Source organism: Rattus norvegicus, chromosome 18, assembly GCF_021556685.1.
Source record: "Rattus norvegicus strain SHRSP/BbbUtx chromosome 18, alternate assembly SHRSP_T2T, whole genome shotgun sequence".
NCBI lineage: Eukaryota > Metazoa > Chordata > Mammalia > Rodentia > Muridae > Rattus > Rattus norvegicus.
The window spans coordinates 60,004,240-60,022,297 of NC_141551.1; the positions used below are offsets into that span (position 1 = coordinate 60,004,240).

Here is an 18,058-nt window from a genome sequence, read left to right on the forward strand (position 1 = left end):
CTGCCACATGCTCAGTGCACATACACACCGATGGGTGGGTGGATAGATGGATGGATGGATGGGTGGATGGATGGATGAATGGGTGGATGGATGGATGAATGGGTGGGTGGATGGATGGATGGGTGGATGGATATGGGTGGATGGATGGATGGGTGGATGGATGAATGGGTGGATGGGTGAGTGGGTGGATGGATGGGTGGATGGGTGAGTGGGTGGATGGATGGATGGGTGGATGGGTGAGTGGGTGGATGGATGGATGGATGGATGAATGAGTAGGTGGGTGGATGGATGGATGGATGGATGGGTGAAAGATACAGGTACAGGCATCAATGGGTAGAAGCATAGGTAATATATAGGCAAATGGATAGACCAAACAGAGGAGAAAAGACAATTTTATGCCACATTGAGTGATTTAATGACTTGTCAAGCAAGCCACTGAGCTTAGCCCCAAATTGTCGTGAGTCCTGGATATTTTAAAAATAAATCTCTAGAGGACAGAATGCTCAGTCACTAATTAAAAAATCCCAGCAACTTCAAGTGCAAAATGAGTACTATGATCCTTTGATGACTTACACAGCAGAGGAGAATTAATGTCAGAACCTGCTCACATGTAAATTCCTGGCTTTGCATTATATGGCCTTACAATAAAATGACCAGCTAGTAAGTGGGAAACCACTTTTGATAGAAGGTGGGAAGGTACCCTCGGACTCTTTTCACCCAACCTGGAAGCCTGGAGCCACAGAAAGGCTGGACATTCAACAGCGTCCTCACAGTGACCAGAGAAAAATGGTGAGAATGTGGGAAGGAGGCGTTCCTGCCTGGTTTGTTGTTCTTTGTTTTGGTTTCTTGAGTCAAGGTCTCTATGTAGCCCTGGCTGTCATGGAATACACTCTGTAGACCAGGCTGGTCTTGAACTCCCTGCCTCTAATCCCAAGTACAAGATTAAAGGATTAAGGGATTAAAGGTGTGGCCACCACTCCTGGCTTTCCTGTCTGTTTTCTTTCTCAAATCTGACATCTGATAGGGCTCTTCATGGGAGGGGATGCTGTAGTAATACATAAACCAAAAAGACCAGCACCTTTCTAACTCTTCTTTCCACTAAATAAATTGCACATCAAATTCACTGCCATGATAAACTGACAACAATCAGAGTGGGGTGGGTAGAGACGGCTAAGTTTTTTGGCCATATTTAAAGAGATGCATTGTGGCCCGTGAGGAGGAACTGGGCGTGAAAGGCCCCTGAGCCACAAAAATGACAAAATGCACACCTTGACGGCCAGAAGTGCAGCTGAACAATTTTCTAAGTGAGATGGTCTGCTGAGGAAGGAGAAAACTGGGTCCCTTGGTGCAATGGGACTGGTATGCTGAGAACGTTTCAAGTTCATGCTCAGTGATACTTTCCAAAAGGGTCCTCTTTGAGGGTCCCAGGATCATGAACTCTGTCCTGAATCTGAGGCCGTAGAGTGCACTTACAATGAACATATGCCCTAACTGGAACTTTTTTCAGTTTTAACATTTCTCATTATGCTGGTTGGTTTTGTCAGGTGAACACAAACCAGAGTCACCTGGGAAGGGGGACCATAATGTGAGGAATTGCTACATCAGATTGGTTTGTGGGAATGTCTGTGAGGCATTTTCTTGACTGATGATTGACCCGGGGGAGGGCAAGCTCAGTTGGCAGTGCCATGCCTGGACACTCCTCCATGGTCTCTGCTTTAGTTCCTGCCTGAACTTGTTCCTTAGCTTCTCTCAGTGATGGATTGTTACACGGAAATGTAAAATGAAATAAACTTTTTCCCCCAAGTTGCTTCAGGTCAGTACAGTATCACAGTGACAGAAAGCAAACCAGGACATTCACAGTGGTTCACGCTTTAGTATTGTAAGGAACTGTGTCCTCCAATCGAGTGTGCCTTGGACAGCAATAAGTGCAGCATCTGCAGCTAACTCACAGGTTACCGGATGTGTGCCCTTAGAGCCAGGCCAATGCAGCACCTTGTTGCCTCACGGTGGAGGTGCTGATGGCTGAAAGTTTGACTGAAGGCTGCCCTGTGACTCAGTCTGAGTTACAGTTACCTCTCCAAATACTCATTAATTATCGTCCAACAGCAACAGCCTTACCCTCTGTGCATGGAATATCGCTTCTTCTTTACAATGTAGCTCAATTGAACTTTAAACTTCCTTTTGAAACACTTTCCAACTTTTCAGTTTGTCTACTTGGAACAATGGAAGTAATTTTTGAAAGTTCTACAGTCAGAGGATAATGCCTTGAGAACTCAGTCAGGTGACCATGAATTATGTATTCTAGAAACTCACAAATCAATAGTTGTTAGTACCAGGAACAAGAAAATGGATCAGTGGATAAAGTGCTTACAGTACACACAGGAAGACTTTTTCCCCCAAATTCAGATCCAGTAACACATAAAAGCTGGGCAGGTGAGGCGGACCCCTGTAACCCCAGCACACAGGAGGCGAAGTAAGAGATCCCAAGGCAAGCTGGCTAGCTTACACTGACTAGATAGGTGAGCTCTGAGTCAGACTGGAAGACCCAGCCTCAGTATATGAAGTGGAGAGCAATGGAGGAAGACATCAATCATTAACTGTGGGCCTCCACGTGCACCCACCCCCATCCACACAAATGTGCACTTCACACACTCTATCTCCCTCACTCTCTTACACACGCACACACACACACACACACACACACTCTCTCTCTCTCTCTCCCTCACTCTCTTACACACACACACTCTCTCTCTCCCTCGCTCTCTTACACAGTCATACATTCTCTCTCTCTCTCTCTCTCTCTCTCTCTCTCTCTCTCTCTCTCTCTCTCTCGTGCAGAGAATCTTCCTGCCTTAGCCTCCTGAGTGCTGGGATACAGGACTGCTCCCCCACCCCCGACTCTGAACCCTACTCTAGCCGGCCTAGCACTGCATCAATGAGAACAGCACACCTGTGTCAGGGGACAGCTCATCCAGCAGCTTCACCATGCCTTCTCCTTGCTTGGAAGTCCACATCTTGATGGGGGATCCACCTCCGATTCTGCGATACTGCTCTTGAATTTTGGGGGTTCGGCGTTTGGCGATGAATGGTGCCAGCTTACTAAATCATTGGGCATATAAGTGAGGGGATTTTAGTTCACCTTCTTAATTCAAGATACATTCTACTCGCTGAGGAAGAGATAAGTAAAACATAAGGACAGTCAAACACGACCAGTGGTTAGGAGTGTGGCCGTGAGGCCCCTGACAATTCGGCATGGATCTGAGAGCTCAGCTCTGCACTCCACAATGTTCTATTCTTCACACTCTGGACACCTCAGCCCCCTGACCTGGATGCTGCTAGCTACCATCCTATATGCTTAACCTGCACCTAACAAGAATTAGGGAGAAAGCACAGGAAGCGTACATTGGTTTTGTCGGAGTTGTTTGGTTCTGGGACACTGGAGCCTGAATCCAGGCCCTCACAGTGCTCAGCAAGGGCTTCGCTGTTGAACCGAAGCCCCAGGACCGGTCCCATTTGTTTTTAATTTTGAGACAGAATCTTACCTTGTTACTTGGACTGCCTTTGAACCACAGTGCTGCTCAGGCTTGCCCTGGGGACTACTGCCTGAGCCTCCTGCTGCACCACGCCTAACCCACACAGGGCTCTTTTGAAAGCAATTTTTTGTTACACTTACTATTTGGGGGGGAGCATACAGGTGTGTGCATATGCACATGTATGTACACACTCTGGTACATGTGCATATGCACGTGTGTGTACACACTCTGGTTCATGTGCATAAGCACGTGCGTGTACACACTCTGGTTCATGTGCATATGCACGTGCGTGTACACACTCTGGTTCATGTGCATATGCACGTGCGTGTACACACTCTGGTTCATGTGCATAAGCACGTGCGTGTACACACTCTGGTTCATGTGCATATGCACGTGCGTGTACACACTCTGGTTCATGTGCATATGCACGTGCGTGTACACACTCTGGTTCATGTGCATATGCACGTGCGTGTACACACTCTGGTTCATGTGCATATGCACGTGCGTGTACACACTCTGGTTCATGTGCATATGCACGTGCGTGTACACACTCTGGTTCATGTGCATATGCACGTGCGTGTACACACTCTGGTTCATGTGCATATGCACGTGCGTGTACACACTCTGGTTCATGTGCATATGCACGTGCGTGTACACACTCTGGTTCATGTGCATATGCACGTGTGTGTACACACTCTGGTTCATGTGCATATGCACATGTGTGTATACAAATGCGGTGGACAGAGGACAATTTGAGTTGGTTCTCTCCTTCTACCATGTGAGTCCCTCCATGACATGTACACACACACACACACACACACACACACACACACACACGCTGAGATGTAAAAAGAAATGTATTCTTTGGTGTTATGAAACAGGTAACAAGACTCTGATACATCAATAAACACTGAGTGCAATGTTGAGAAAGTTCTCTCAAAAGTAAGTAGCTCTTACCATATTTCCTTTCCTAAAACAACTTCCACTGCTATTATACATTATAAAAAAATATAATGTATATTATACATTATATAAAAACAGTGACAGAAGTGGAGTTAAGAGATTGGAAAGCACTGTATCAAACAAAGGTCTCAGCGATTAAATATCAAAATTCTTGGGCATCGAAACCTCACTGTGGGCCTGGAGGATGGCTCAGCAGTTAAGAGCACGCAGTCCTCTAGCACAGGACCCCAGCTCTGTTCCCAGCACCCATGTTGGGCAGCTCACAGCCACCTGCATCTTCCGTTCCAAGGGATCTGACATCCTCCTGTAGATTCCTCAGCTCCTGTATCCAAGCATGCACACACACGATTTACAATAAAAACTTTTCTTGAGACAGGGATGGGTTTTCTGTGTAGCTTTGGCAGTCCTGGGACGTGCTCTGTAGACCATGCTGGTCTCAAACTCCCAGAGATCTTCCTACTGGGATTGGAAGTGTGAGACACTACTACTGGGCTTAAAATAAAATCTAAAAAAAAAAAAACATTTGGGGTTGGGGATTTAGCTCAGCGGTAGAGCGCTTGCCTAGCGAGCGCAAGGCCCTGGGTTCAGTCCCCAGCTCCGAAAAAAAGAAAAAAGAAAAAGAAAAAGAGAAAAAAAAATTGTCACTATTGCACAATGTATTTCTTTATACAAACATCCAGGCACACTTCTTGCTGAGGCTGAGGCAAGGCTGCCTTTCTAACTCTCAAAGCGCCTTCAGAACACTGTGCAACCTGCCATTCGTTCTATGTAACCCAAGGCAGAGGTAACTGTGTCACTGCAGTTGGGACGATCTGGAAGGACACCAAGTCAGCTCCCTGGCATCGGGGGATCTGGCACATCACCAAACAGTAAGCAAAGTGGCGGTTCCGATGGTTTCTGGAAACCGAGTTAATAATTTCTAAGACGAGAGAATCAGGACAGAGGGAGGAGATCCTTGTGACTAACAAGCCAGCAAACAAAACAAATCCGTGAATCTAAAGCTGAAGTCACTTCCAGAAGGATCTGTTCTTTGCCACAGCTACACTCTCAGTGTCAGACATTGCTCTTAAGACGGATGTCTGGGGGTTGGGGATTTAGCTCAGTGGTAGAGCGCTTGCCTAGGAAGCGCAAGGCCCTGGGTTCGGTCCCCAGCTCCAAAAAATAAAATAAAATAAAATAAAAATAAAAAGACGGATGTCTGGGGCTGGGCTGTGGTGGCAGTGGCAGGAGGGTCTCTGTAAGTTCCAGGACAGCCTGGTCTACAGAGGGAGTTCTAGAATTGCCAAGGCTACACAGAGAAACTTTGTCTCAAAAAAACAGAAAAACACCCCAAAACACAAAAAACAAAAACGAAGTATGTCTGTGTAAGGAGGAAGGCACCTGTGTAGGAAAGTGCAGAGCTGTGGGTTGGAAGTGTGCTTATTGGGTGAATGTATAGACACTTGAGCACTTTTCTCTGCACAACCACCTTTAAAAAAATAAAAATAAAAAAGACAGAGTTTCTCACTGGCCTGTCAACTCGCCCTACAGCACTTTCTCACAGTGCTGGGATGGCAAACAATGAGGGTTCTAAGAACCAAACTCCATTGTCCACGCTGCTATTAATTTAACAAAATGAATGCTAATCTATACCGGTGCATATGTGGGCCATGAGGTACACAAAACAGGGTCTACGGACATACTGGAAACAACTCTGTACCAATGAAGTGCAAGCTAAAAAAAGATATAATCAAAACGGTCACGAGAAAATCTGACAGACCTGTACAGTCTGTTACGAAACAGAGCACTGCTATGAAGAAAACCACAAAAGTAACAAATAAGGCCGGTAGGTATTCACGCTTGCATAACGAAACGGGGAGAATGCGGACAGGTATACGCATGCTCAGATATGCACGCACCGTTTCAAATAGAACAGGCCCTACATTTGGTTAACTGGTGCTGGAACTCGAGGTGACAAGGACGTTTGTTTTAGCGTGAATATATTATTTGCATTTTAGCTATACATACACGAGTTAATTTCTTTATTGTAAAACTTCTTGTGGTGAGGAAGAATGGAAGGGAGGAGAGAGAAGCCATAATCCACCCTCAAGTACAGGAAGTGATCTTTGTTGCCTCCTGAATGTTAATCGGCAGTCAAGGGTCAAGCACAAGCACATCCTTACAAATCTGTGACACTTTCAGGTTACTTTAGCTGTGCTTAGAAAACAGAAACTCCCAGGCCCTGGGAGGAGAGGACCCAAGCAAGGCCCAAGCAAGGGCAGTTCTTGCCAACTCGCTCTCCTGCTGCATGGCTCTGCACACCATTTCCTTCTGTTTCCCTACAGAAGGCACGAGTGCTGCTGTGACCATGGCCAGAGCTGCACAGATGACAAATGCACGCGCGCGCGCACACACACACACACACACACACACACGCACACACGCACACACGCACACACGCACACGCGCACACGCGCACACGCGCACACACACACGCACACACTGTATTCCACACAGCATATCTTACTTTTGAATGGGAAGGGTCATGAGGTCTCGGTCCAGGAAGAGCCTCTGAAGGAAGTCTTGAACTTCTCCAAGGGTTTCGGGGCCTCCCATGTTTAACATTAATATGCCCGTTTTGGGCTTCCTACAGGAGATAAAACAGTTCATTGCCACACTTTCATTTGCTCCGGGGCAGAAGTTACTTCAGCTGATAAGAACCCACAGGCCCTGTGCTGCTATCACAGGGCTGTCTCCTCAGAGACACAGAGGGCCTACACGTCTTCACTGACCCGCCTCAAACGCCGACCCTTGTCTCTAGGTACAGCCCTATGTTGGCATGAACTGAACTCAGTTTCTCTATTTTCCTGTCAGTCTTGAATGAAGATCCAATTCTTTAGAGACAGAGACACAGAGTTTTAGAAATCAAAACTGTTCAGGGGCCGAAGGACCTATAATTACTAGTGCTTTGTAAGTTCACAGGTTGGCTTCCCAAAGGTTAAGGTTGCTTTGTATGCTAAAATTAAAGCCCAACACTTTACCTTCAACATTCCTTGGAGAACTCAGTTTGTAAAGCACTACTCAATACAATCTACCACAGGGTGAGTTCTGTCACACGGAGAAGGGTTCCCCTTTTATTTTCAATGAGTCTATCGCCTGCCCCCTCATCTGTTTCTGCCTCTTCGGTTATATAGGAAATTATTCCTAAGCTAAATAGTTCCTTACTACTCTGCTTGTTTTCCCGTCACTCTAGAGTATGGGTACTTAGATATAACCTTGGCCTCAACATTCTGGATGGCAATATTACATACCGTGTAAGAGTACACTCATGAGCTAACCTGTTTTGGTTAATTTTTGTCAACTTGAAAACAAACCAGAGTCGCTTGGGAAGAGGAAGCATCAATAGAAAAACTGCCTCCCTCACAATGGTCTGTGGGCATTATCAGTCAGACATTTTCTCGAATTGATGTGCGGTGGTGTGACCTCTGGGCAAGTGGTTCCAGGTTATATAAGCAAGGTGAGCAAACCGTGGGAAGAATGCCAGTAAGCATCACTCCTCTGTGGTCTCTGCCTTGGCTTCCCTCAATGCCAGTCTGTAGCCTCCAAACCAAATAAACCCTTTCCTCCCCAAGTTAGTTTTGGCTGATATTTTGTTATAGCAATAGAAACCAAACCAGGATACGTCCTCACCTCAGCTGTGATGAGCAGAACTGTCTTCAGGCCTTAGGGAAAGAAAGTCTAATCCTCTTTTCACTAAGAGCATATAGAGAGAAATTATACTTAAGATGTTACAAAACGGGGTTGGGGATTTAGCTCAAGGCTAGGCAAGCGCAAGGCCCTGGGTTCGGTCCCCAGCTCCGAAAAAAAGAAAAAAAAAAAAGATGTTACAAAACTTTGTATGTGGATATGTGGCACCTGTTATGTTAACATGTACTGGGGACATGCATAACCATCAGTGCACATGCAGAGGCCAGAGGCTTAACGTCTGCTGTCTTCCTTCATTGTTTTTCACTCTATCTCACTGACCTGGGGCTTCCCCACTCAGCTAAACTGGCTGGAGAGTGACCCCTAGAGTCCTCCCACCCTGCCCCTGCCCCACTCCCCACCCTTGAGATTACAACATGCAAAGCTGTGCCCAGATTTTATGTAGGATTTCAACCCATATCGATTAGCAGACCCTTAATGCAGAACCATCTCCCCAGCCCCTATAAAACTTTTTTCCGCACACACAAAAAATGCTCCAACTAGACAGGGCTGTCGAGCTTTCTTGCTCCTAAACATGCCAGACACATCATCACCTGGTGAGATTAGAATCTCCCCTAATCTTCCTACCGAGACCACCCATCTTTCCCCTGAGTTCTTGTCTTTTCACCCTCAAAATCTGTGACTCCTAATAAATTAAGTGCCTTTGCCTATGGATTGTTGCCAGTTAACAGATTACTGGTTAAGAAAGCCCGGGCTAAAAGACTTACCTAAGCCACAGAGGGTATCAGAGTCCAAACGGGATTTAGAAGTGTACTTTCCATCTATAACACCTGAGCTCGGAACGAGAGCGGCTTTAAAGCGATGTCACTCTGCCCTGCTCACGTTTCGCAAACCCATGTTGATTTTAAACATGAAAGAGACGCATATGATTTGAAGACGCCCCACCGCACGGGACACTTAATTCAAAACTGTGTGGTGCATGGTGAGTGGTGCATTAGTCTGACTCTGCTCTGTTTTGGAGTACGAAGTGCAAGGCTTTAATCAAGGGTCTGTGTCTCTTTTTCCCTCCAGACAGACCACACCTGAGACCAAGGTCTGCCTGGCCACGGCTCTCTTTGTTTGGACACAGAAGTATGCAGAGCGACGACGCGTATTTTAAAACTTACTCCAAGAAGTTTAAATGCTTTGCATTTGCTATATGCTGGGACTCTGAAAGCACGAAGCTTTTCCTTTGAACCATAAAAATGTGCATAATAGGAACCAAAGCTCATCAGTTAGCAAACAGTCATTTTATCCCACGGTATCTAGACAGCACTGAGGAAGAAGAGCAAAATCTCAGTTCCAAACCTACACCGCATCAGTGCCCAAAGATCTATGCTATTTCTACAACAGAAACAGCACATGCGCGTGCACAGCCCACAAACAGACACACAGACACACAGACAGACACACAGACACACAGAGACAGACTAAGACATAGACAGTGAGCACACAGAACACAGCTCCATTCTTGTGCTTGGTTTATTGATGGCTGCCTCGACATTGTTCCATCAAAGGTAAAGAGGAACAAAGGAGGCGGCGTGGCCTATAAAAGCCAGTAAATAAATAAACCGCCAAATTCCGTCTAAGAGCCTGTGGACTCCTACTTAGTACAGCAGCTGGCCTGGCACTGTAGGTTAACTCAAGCGCTAAACAGCACAGGGTCTTCCGAACCCTTGGCATCGGAATGGTCCCCAAGCCTATTCCTTACTTCAGCATCTCAAATATTCAATACTAGACGCAAACAATACCTGGAATGTGGGCTATCTAAATTGTGACTCACTAAAAATACTCCTAAACTACTCGAGATGGTTAAGACTGGCAACCTGATCGTATATAGAACCACCTAGGAGACAAGCCTTTAGTGTGCCTGAAGAAGACTTTTAGACTGAGTTAAATGGGGTGCGGAGATCTACCTCAGCCGTGGGCGGTGCATTCCACACCCCGGGGAGGGGGGTGAATGAGAAGGAGAAAGAGAACCGAGCAACAGCATTCATCTTTCTCTGCTTCCTCAGTGCACGTGTGAAATGTGACCAGCCACCTCACGCTCTGCCACCATGGTGGACAGAATCCTTACTGTGAGCAAGAACAACCTTCTTTATGTTGACCTTGTAAGGTATTTTGTCACAGCAACAAGAAAAAGCAACATAGAAAGTATGTGAGGATCCATGGTGACAGTAGATAAAAAACTGTAAAGTAATACGTATAGCATTGTTTGCGTGTCAATAAGGACATATAAGTGCATAAAACACTAAATGGTAAGTTTATTATGACTTTTAAATCCTTTTTTTCCACCTTGGTTTTCTTTTTTTATAATATTATATAAAGTCAATTAGTAGAACCTAATTTTATTTAATTTTACCAATTAATATAAGGCCATTTTTTATTCATTTATTTTTATTTCATTTACATTGGTGTTTTGCCTACATGCATGTCTGAGTGTGAGGATGTTAAATCTTGGAGTTACAGACAGTTGGGAGCTGCCATGTGGTTCCTGGGGATTGAACTCGGGACCTCTGGAAGAGCAGTCAGTGCTCTTAACCACTGAGCCATCTCTCCAGCCCTCAAGGCCATTTTTATTATTGACTTTTGTCACTACAAAATATAGCAATGAAATATCATTTCTTCCAGGCTCCTCGTCAAATCAGTCCTTCAGCTCACACTAATACTTTTCTCAAGTCTTAAGGGACCATAGGGACAGAGGGCTAGTGTCCTACTAGGCATGCCATCCCAAGATGTTTGTTTCCTGCCTCATCCTCTAACTCCATATTCTAGGAAGACAGAGTTGAGGGGAAGAGATCTGAGACCTATTCCTAATTCCGTATCCTAAATCAACCTCGGTTTTTCAGCCTATAACACAATGAAAAATAACCATCACAAAATGAAAACATTTCATTTACACAACTGCTCATGGTGGTCTGAACGAGACTGTCCTCCATAATCTAGGGCATCTGAATCCTTGGTCCCTGAGTGGTGGTACTGTTCAGACAGGTTTAGGAGGTCTGGCCTTACTGGAGGAAGTGTGTCGCTGAGGTTGGGTTTCCAGCTCTCAAAGACTCACACCATTCCCAGTTGGTTCTCTCTGCTTCCTGCTGTGGTTCAAGAGGTGAGCTCTCCGATGTTGCTCTAGCTGCTATGTCTTTGAAACGCCCTGGAACTACACGCCCAAATAAACTCTGCTATAAGTTGTGGTTTAATCTCAGCAACAGAAAAGAAACTGATACTCTGTACAAGTCTAGAATGATGTCCTGCTTGGCAGGAGGATAATGATGTCACTATGACTCAGCTAATTCCTTCTTAGATCTGAACAACTTCCCCTGTATAAAATTTGTTCTTCTATATCACAGAGGAGAGGCCCTGGGGGCATCTGTGGCTTCTGCTGCTGGAGAAAACACACACCATGGTTACTGCTTCCATCCAAAACGACCAACAGTGACGTACACTCTATTCTCTTAATAAACTACAAGCCACTGCATGTCATTGATAATTATGTTCATTATATTAAAAGCTAAAATAATGGGAGAATCTCCTGAAGAAGTTCTTGGTAGGTTAACTACTTTTTATCCTATACAAAGCATTTGTTTTATAGGCATAAATATGCTCAGTTCATACAGAAAGTTCTGGTGTGCACATAGTTGATTTTATATATTGACCATATACCAAGGCCACACTCTTACATGACTGAAGACTATATTTAACTATAAGTCTTTTGTTAGTCCTTAAGACCTATTTAACAGCTGTTAAAAAGAAACCAAGAAAATAACATACCATGGCTAATAAATATATTAGATTTTCCAAGTACCTCACCCCCTGGGTTGCTCAAACCCACTCATGTTGGTCATAATGGAAAAGAAAGCCTTATTTGAGAGAAAGTTACCTCCTTTCTGGTTGAGCTTGTGGTTTTGTGGTTTTGGCATGATGCGCTTTCTCCGTAGTGGCCACCACTGCTGGACCCGATTGGCACCTCCATGGCTGACAGGCCCTCGAGCTGCCATACACCACTGTGACAAAATTAAAGTGCTCGAATGAAACCAGGTTGGAAAGTAATTTCCTTTCCTCAGGTCCTCAGGGCTTACCTCCTGGCAGAGGTGGTTTTCCCAGCATCTCCTCAGGTAGGGAAACTCGCTGAAGGCCTCCTTCTCCCGTGGGTTGGGGTTTAAGTCCCATTCTCAGGGGTGGCTTGATCTTTTTAGAAGCTACCCTTATCTTCTCGCCAAGCCTTGGCTCAGGTCCCATCCCTAGAACCTCTGTTCACTCAGAATAATTCCAACTGTGGGATATGGCTTAGAGGAGAGGTAAGGGGCACTGTGACAGGAAGGACATTTACAGTAGAAACTGGGCCAGTCCCCAACTCACTGTGAATCCCATCTCTGTCTTCAAGCCTTCTGGGCTCCATGAAGGGAACCTCAGAATTGGCCCATGCTCTGACAATGAGAAGGGGGAACACTCTCTTCTCAATGAATGCACCATGAGGTGTAGAGTTCCCAGAGCCCAATACGCTACATGACAGACAAGGCTCCCTGGACCCAGAGCTCAAAGCTCGAGAATTCCCTCTCCCCTAAACTGCTCTACCAATTCCAGAGTTTCTACAGGCTTCTTCCCCACATCCGTCCTCTGGAGGGCAGACGTTACCATCCGTATTAGCAAATTGTACCATTCAGGGTAGCCAAGGGGTAGCAGGAAAGACTTGGTAGTAGGAAGAGAGGCAAGAAAGCTCGAAAGTCAACATTCTCAAGGCCTCTTCTCCACAGGGGTTTAGGAGACTTTCCTGTTTCCAGCCATTATAGTCTACTGGTTAAGGCTGAGGGACAGGACTTGCTAGTCTATGTGAGACACAAGCCCCTTTCTATACTCTTGACCTGGGCTCCACAGAGGGGGTGGGCCAGGAAAAAGAAACTGAACCGAGGAGTATGCGTGCCGTGCTGAGTTGCAACATGGAGAACTGGTCCTTAAAGAGGCTCTAAAGTTAAACTGGAAATAAAATTAGCGGGGAGGAAGATAATAAGGGACAGTAGAGCTGCTGCAACCCACCATATGCATGCAACATCCTTCTCCACTCTTGTAGCACCAGGTTACAAACTAGTCTGGGATCAGTCATCTTCTGCCTTTAATCTCCTCCAAGAGCCCGGATGAAGGTAACATTCAGGCTGGATCAACTAGGTCTGACTAAGTTCAGATCCCCACTTCATAGCAGTGTGACCTGGGTCAAACTACAATCTCATGGAGCCTTAATTCCCGCTCCGTAACAAGATGAGTCCTTGCTGGGGAAACTCTGAAGACTCAAGAGAAAAGCTAAGAGAGGTGCTCTGTAGCACGTGACACGGGCTAGTCTAATATAACAGTTTCGTTCGGAAGCTTCTAGAAGATAGATAGCTCCAACTTCTTTAAATAACCCAAACGGAACAAAACGGGGGAAACTGGTATCTCCAGTTCACGTGGATTTCTTTATATCCGGAAATGTTCACATGGACATGCCTGTGACATACATGTTTACGGGGTGGCACCTGCCTGTGACTACAGCATCAGCAAGCTGAGGCAGGAGGGGTCTTTAACTTGAGATCAGTCAGGGTTTGAGTCAGACTCTGCCTCTAAACCAATAAAGAAAACTACCTCATGCTCACTCCCAACAGAGCCCAGGATATGAGCTTATGCCGGGGAAGCCTTACTAAATCAAGGCAGAGTGGGAAGACTGATGTAAAGAAGTTCAATCCCACTCAAATGAAGTCTCAAACAACATGAATGCCCTTGTTTACGAACTGAATGATACAATCTAACCAGGTATACAACCATGCACAATATCTCCAAGTCCCTATACGGAACGAGAGCCCATCAGAGTCTCTGGGCTATAACAGAATAATTCTGACTGATGGTCACAAGTCAATTTCTTTCCGTGAGCCTAACAAAAGGAGCAGGAAGGGTTTGGGGGTGGGGTAGGACCAGACTATCCCCCAGCTAGTACATTAGGGTTTCCTAATACACATTCTAAACGTCCTATTACCATGCCTTGGCTTACAAAATTCACATCTGTGGCTGACCAAATTCGGGTGCAGATAAGGGATCCTCCTCCTGTGACTTAGGATTAACATACCCCTCAAGAACATCTCTAAGCATCCCCGCCCCCAGCTACTGGGCTATGATAGATATGGAAGGAAGGGTACGAGGAGCAGGTGGCCAGGGAAGATAACGGAAGAGGTGAGGAGGCTCAAAGTGTCGAACACTTGTAGAAAAGTATCACAGAAAAACACATACAAACTGTACAAAGCACAGATGCTAAAATGAAATAAGATCCCACGCTGTCTTAGAAGCTGGGACTGCAGGGGTCAGGGGACTTGCTTCCAGGATTTGACCAGTCATTCTGATCCTGTTGTTCCAAAGGATTATAACAATGAACAGTGAACCATCACTGCCCCTCACCCAACACTGTACTGTAAATCCATGATAGGAGAGCGTTCAAAACCAATGTAAGCACTGAACCATTGAAAATTAAAATAGGGGCTGGAGAAACGGCTCTGTGGTTAAGAGCACCGGCTGCTCTTCCAGAGGTCCTGAGTTCAATTCCCAGCAACCACATGGTGGCTCACAGCCATCTGTAATGAGATCTGAAGCCCTCTTCTGGTGTGTCTGAAGATAGTGTCAGTGTACTTATATAACATAAAATAAATAAATCTTTAAAAAATGAATAAAAATATATCAGGACTGGAGAGTTTGGCAGTTAAGAGTACCTGCTGCTCTTGAAGAGGACCTGAGTTCAGTTCCCAGCATCCACATCTGGTAGCTTCCAAACACCTGTACCCCAGTTCCAGTTCCAGATCCCATGCTTAGGGTAGCTGCATTCACAAATCCCCACACATACTCTCTCTCTCTCTCTCTCTCTCTCTCACACACACACACACACACACACACACACCACAATTTAAAACAAATCTTCAAAAAGAATAGAAATTTTACTTTGAGCATACCATGAAAAAAGTCTCCATGAATCATATTGATAACCGTCTACTTTTACATACATTGCATAAATGAAGCAGAAGACATTATGGATGAGTATATGTAACTTAAGCAGAAACAAAGAGTCAAAGATGGAGAGTTGACTCGCTGGTTGACAGCACTTGATGCTCGTGTATCGGACCCAATTTTGGTTCCTAGCACTCACATCGAATAGCCCACAAAGACCTGTACTCCAGCTCCAAAGGATCTGACCCCTCTGACCTTTGTGGAAATCTGTAATCATATGCACATACTTACAGACACATAGTTAAAAATAAAAATAAATTTTAAGTAGATGGAAATGAGCATAACAGAACCATCGAATACATAATAAACTACAATTTTGTATATTTCAAAATATACAAAGTAAAATTAAACATGGTTACATGAAAGATGGTTTTTAAAAATTGCATAAATTTACAAAGTTCTTGACTAAGAAAACACAGAACTTAATGTGTGTGTGTGTTCGTTTGTGTGTGTGTTCATGTGTGTGTCTATATTTGTGTGTGTGTATGTCTATGTGTGTGTATGTGTGTGTGTTCATTTGTGTGTGTGTTTGTGTTTGTTCGTTTGTGTGTATATGTGTGTGTGTGATATAACACACTGAAGGAAGCATCTTAATTCTAAATGATAAAAAATATAGAATATAAAACTTTTCTCTCCAGTCTTGTTTTCAGAATTCAGTAGCAGAATAAACTCAAATTTTCTCTTAGCTAATAGTAATCCCTTCCTGTCAGCCAAAATGATAAAAGTACCATAAGGCAGTAACGTTTTAAGGTGGAAACCTTAAAAACTGGAGTGTGAGCAGTTAACACAGAAATTCACAACTAGTTAAAAGTACAAAGAACGAACTGTTCCCCCGCCAATGGTCATATCATACCCTCTGCCTACGGAAACCTCCGGGAACACTGCAGGAGAAAGACTGTGCAGGGCCAGGTCAAAACACTGTTCCCTGGATATGATCAGACAGCTCCACCATGACCTCACTGTGGCTGTGGCTGTTGCACAAGACTTGTACAAGATCAAGCCAGTTAACATTCTATCATGATGTGGTGAGGGGCTTCTGAGCCCCCAACCCTGGATAAGGAGTTACTGTCAATTGATGGCCTCTGGAGAAGGGAGAGTTGGCTCTTTTTAAAGGTGTGGCCCTTGACAAGTTGTCTCTTCTCTTGTCTAGTGGGTGGCTCCACACCTATGGATGTGCGGATAGCATAAACGGGATTTACCGGTTAGAGAGAGAGAGAGAGAAAGAGAGAGAGAGAGAGAGAAAGAGAGAGAGAGAGAGAGAGAGAGAGAGAGAGAGAGAGAGAGAGAAGGAAGGAGGGAGGAAGGGGAGATGGATAGTGGGAGGGCTGGGGAGTAGGTATGAATCATAAAGACAGAAGAAAGAATTGGGGGTGAATATTACCAAAATACATTGTATGCATATATGAAATTCTCAAGGAATAAAAACATATGTTTAAAAGGATTGAGGCCTGTAACACCGTTGGAATTGAAAGCCGTTGGAATTGAAAGATACTCTGGGGTTTTTTGTTTGTTTGTTTGTTTGTTTGTTTTGTTTTGTTTTTTTCTCACTTAGTTACTTCTGACTTACACAGAAAATAATTTTATTTCTCCTATTGTTTCATGACCTCCAATCTCGGGTCTACTGGGATTTATTTGCCACTGGAAAGGATGGAGAAAGGAAAGATTAATTCAGTACTTCCTTGACTGGCACTGTCCCTATCTTAAAGATAACACCCTTTGTTTCCCAGTGTCCTTAGGGAGCTGATCATCATTGTACTGTATTAGGCTTGCAACAAAGGCACCAGCAGTAACGTGCGGATGTTCAGAGTAGATTTTCTCCACCTGAAAGAAGTGCTAAATTGACATATTAGGAGACTCCTTTGAAACAGGTCAGGTCTAGTCACCATTCCAATTCTTAAGTGGGTTCGTTTGTGGCAGTCTTTTATATCAGTAACTGAGGGGCTCTATGTTGCACGCCTCACCTGCATCACAATCTTCACAGCAAATAAGTTGGGACCCTGGCTCAAAATGCACTTGCTCAAGTCTGTCCCAACTAGATGTGTTCCACCCAGAGTCCCACCTCATCCTAGTGGGCACATCCTACATCCACGAAATGTAACAGCAACGCTTGAAATATCCCACAAAAAAACTCTTAAGCCTCCCCCACAGTGGGTCCTGCTACCCAGAAGTCGTGCCATTGGCTTGGGCAGGGCAGCAGCAGGCACCGTGATCGCCATCAGCAGAGAGCGATCTGCAAGGCAGATGCCAACAGTGATGGTGACAAGGACGCCTGCGTTACGGTTCAGGTGTTAGGTCCTTCAGGGACCTTCCAGTAATCACTAAATCAGCTACTGCTCAAGCCCCCAGGTGGCCCTTGCGACTTGAACCCGCGGCCTCCCTGACGCTCCTCACGTTCCCGAACACAGACGCAACCCAACTTACGCGGCTCGCGGAACAGAGCGCCCGCAGCCCGCAGGGCCGCAGCCATGTTGGCGCCGGCCGAAAGCATTTCCGGGACAGCCAGGGATCCTCTACCGCGGCGCTCAGGCAAGGCCCGGGAACGCCGACCTGGCAGCGCTCTACACCCGCGCCCCAGCGCCTAATCAGTGTGGCTAGCACAGTCCTCGGCAGGGGCGGAGCCAACTGAAGGTCCGCCCTCGGGGCGTGGGCACGAGGGCGGGGCTTGTAGGCCGGGACAGCCAGAAGCCTTCCTAGCTGGAAGCTTCAGGAGGCTGAGATAAGGCCAGTGGCTTGGAGGCTGGCTCCTGCCACCACGGGTCAGCGCACCTGAATCCCGCTAGATCTGCGGCGCCGGAGGACCTTCCGGCTGGTTCTGCCAACCTGGT

The 18,058-nt window shown here is 45.6% G+C and overlaps 1 protein-coding gene across 3 annotated transcripts in view; it reads right to left on the bottom strand.

Annotated features, from left to right (window-relative positions):
* Fech (ferrochelatase) overlaps nucleotides 1–17,818 on the bottom strand; it is a 33,253-nt gene extending 15,435 nt beyond the window's left edge. Inside the window, exons 1-5 of one of the 3 annotated variants that reach the window (XM_087593123.1) lie at nucleotides 16,801–16,946; nucleotides 12,296–12,502; nucleotides 12,097–12,220; nucleotides 7,003–7,122; nucleotides 2,951–3,099 (exon numbers count right to left, since the gene is read on the bottom strand). In XM_087593123.1, coding sequence (XP_087449249.1) covers nucleotides 2,951–3,099; nucleotides 7,003–7,122; nucleotides 12,097–12,220; nucleotides 12,296–12,455 — 553 coding nt within the window. In that variant the 5' untranslated portion in view covers nucleotides 12,456–12,502; nucleotides 16,801–16,946. 3 annotated transcript variants of the gene reach the window in all.
* Between the last annotated feature and the right edge of the window lie 240 nt (nucleotides 17,819–18,058).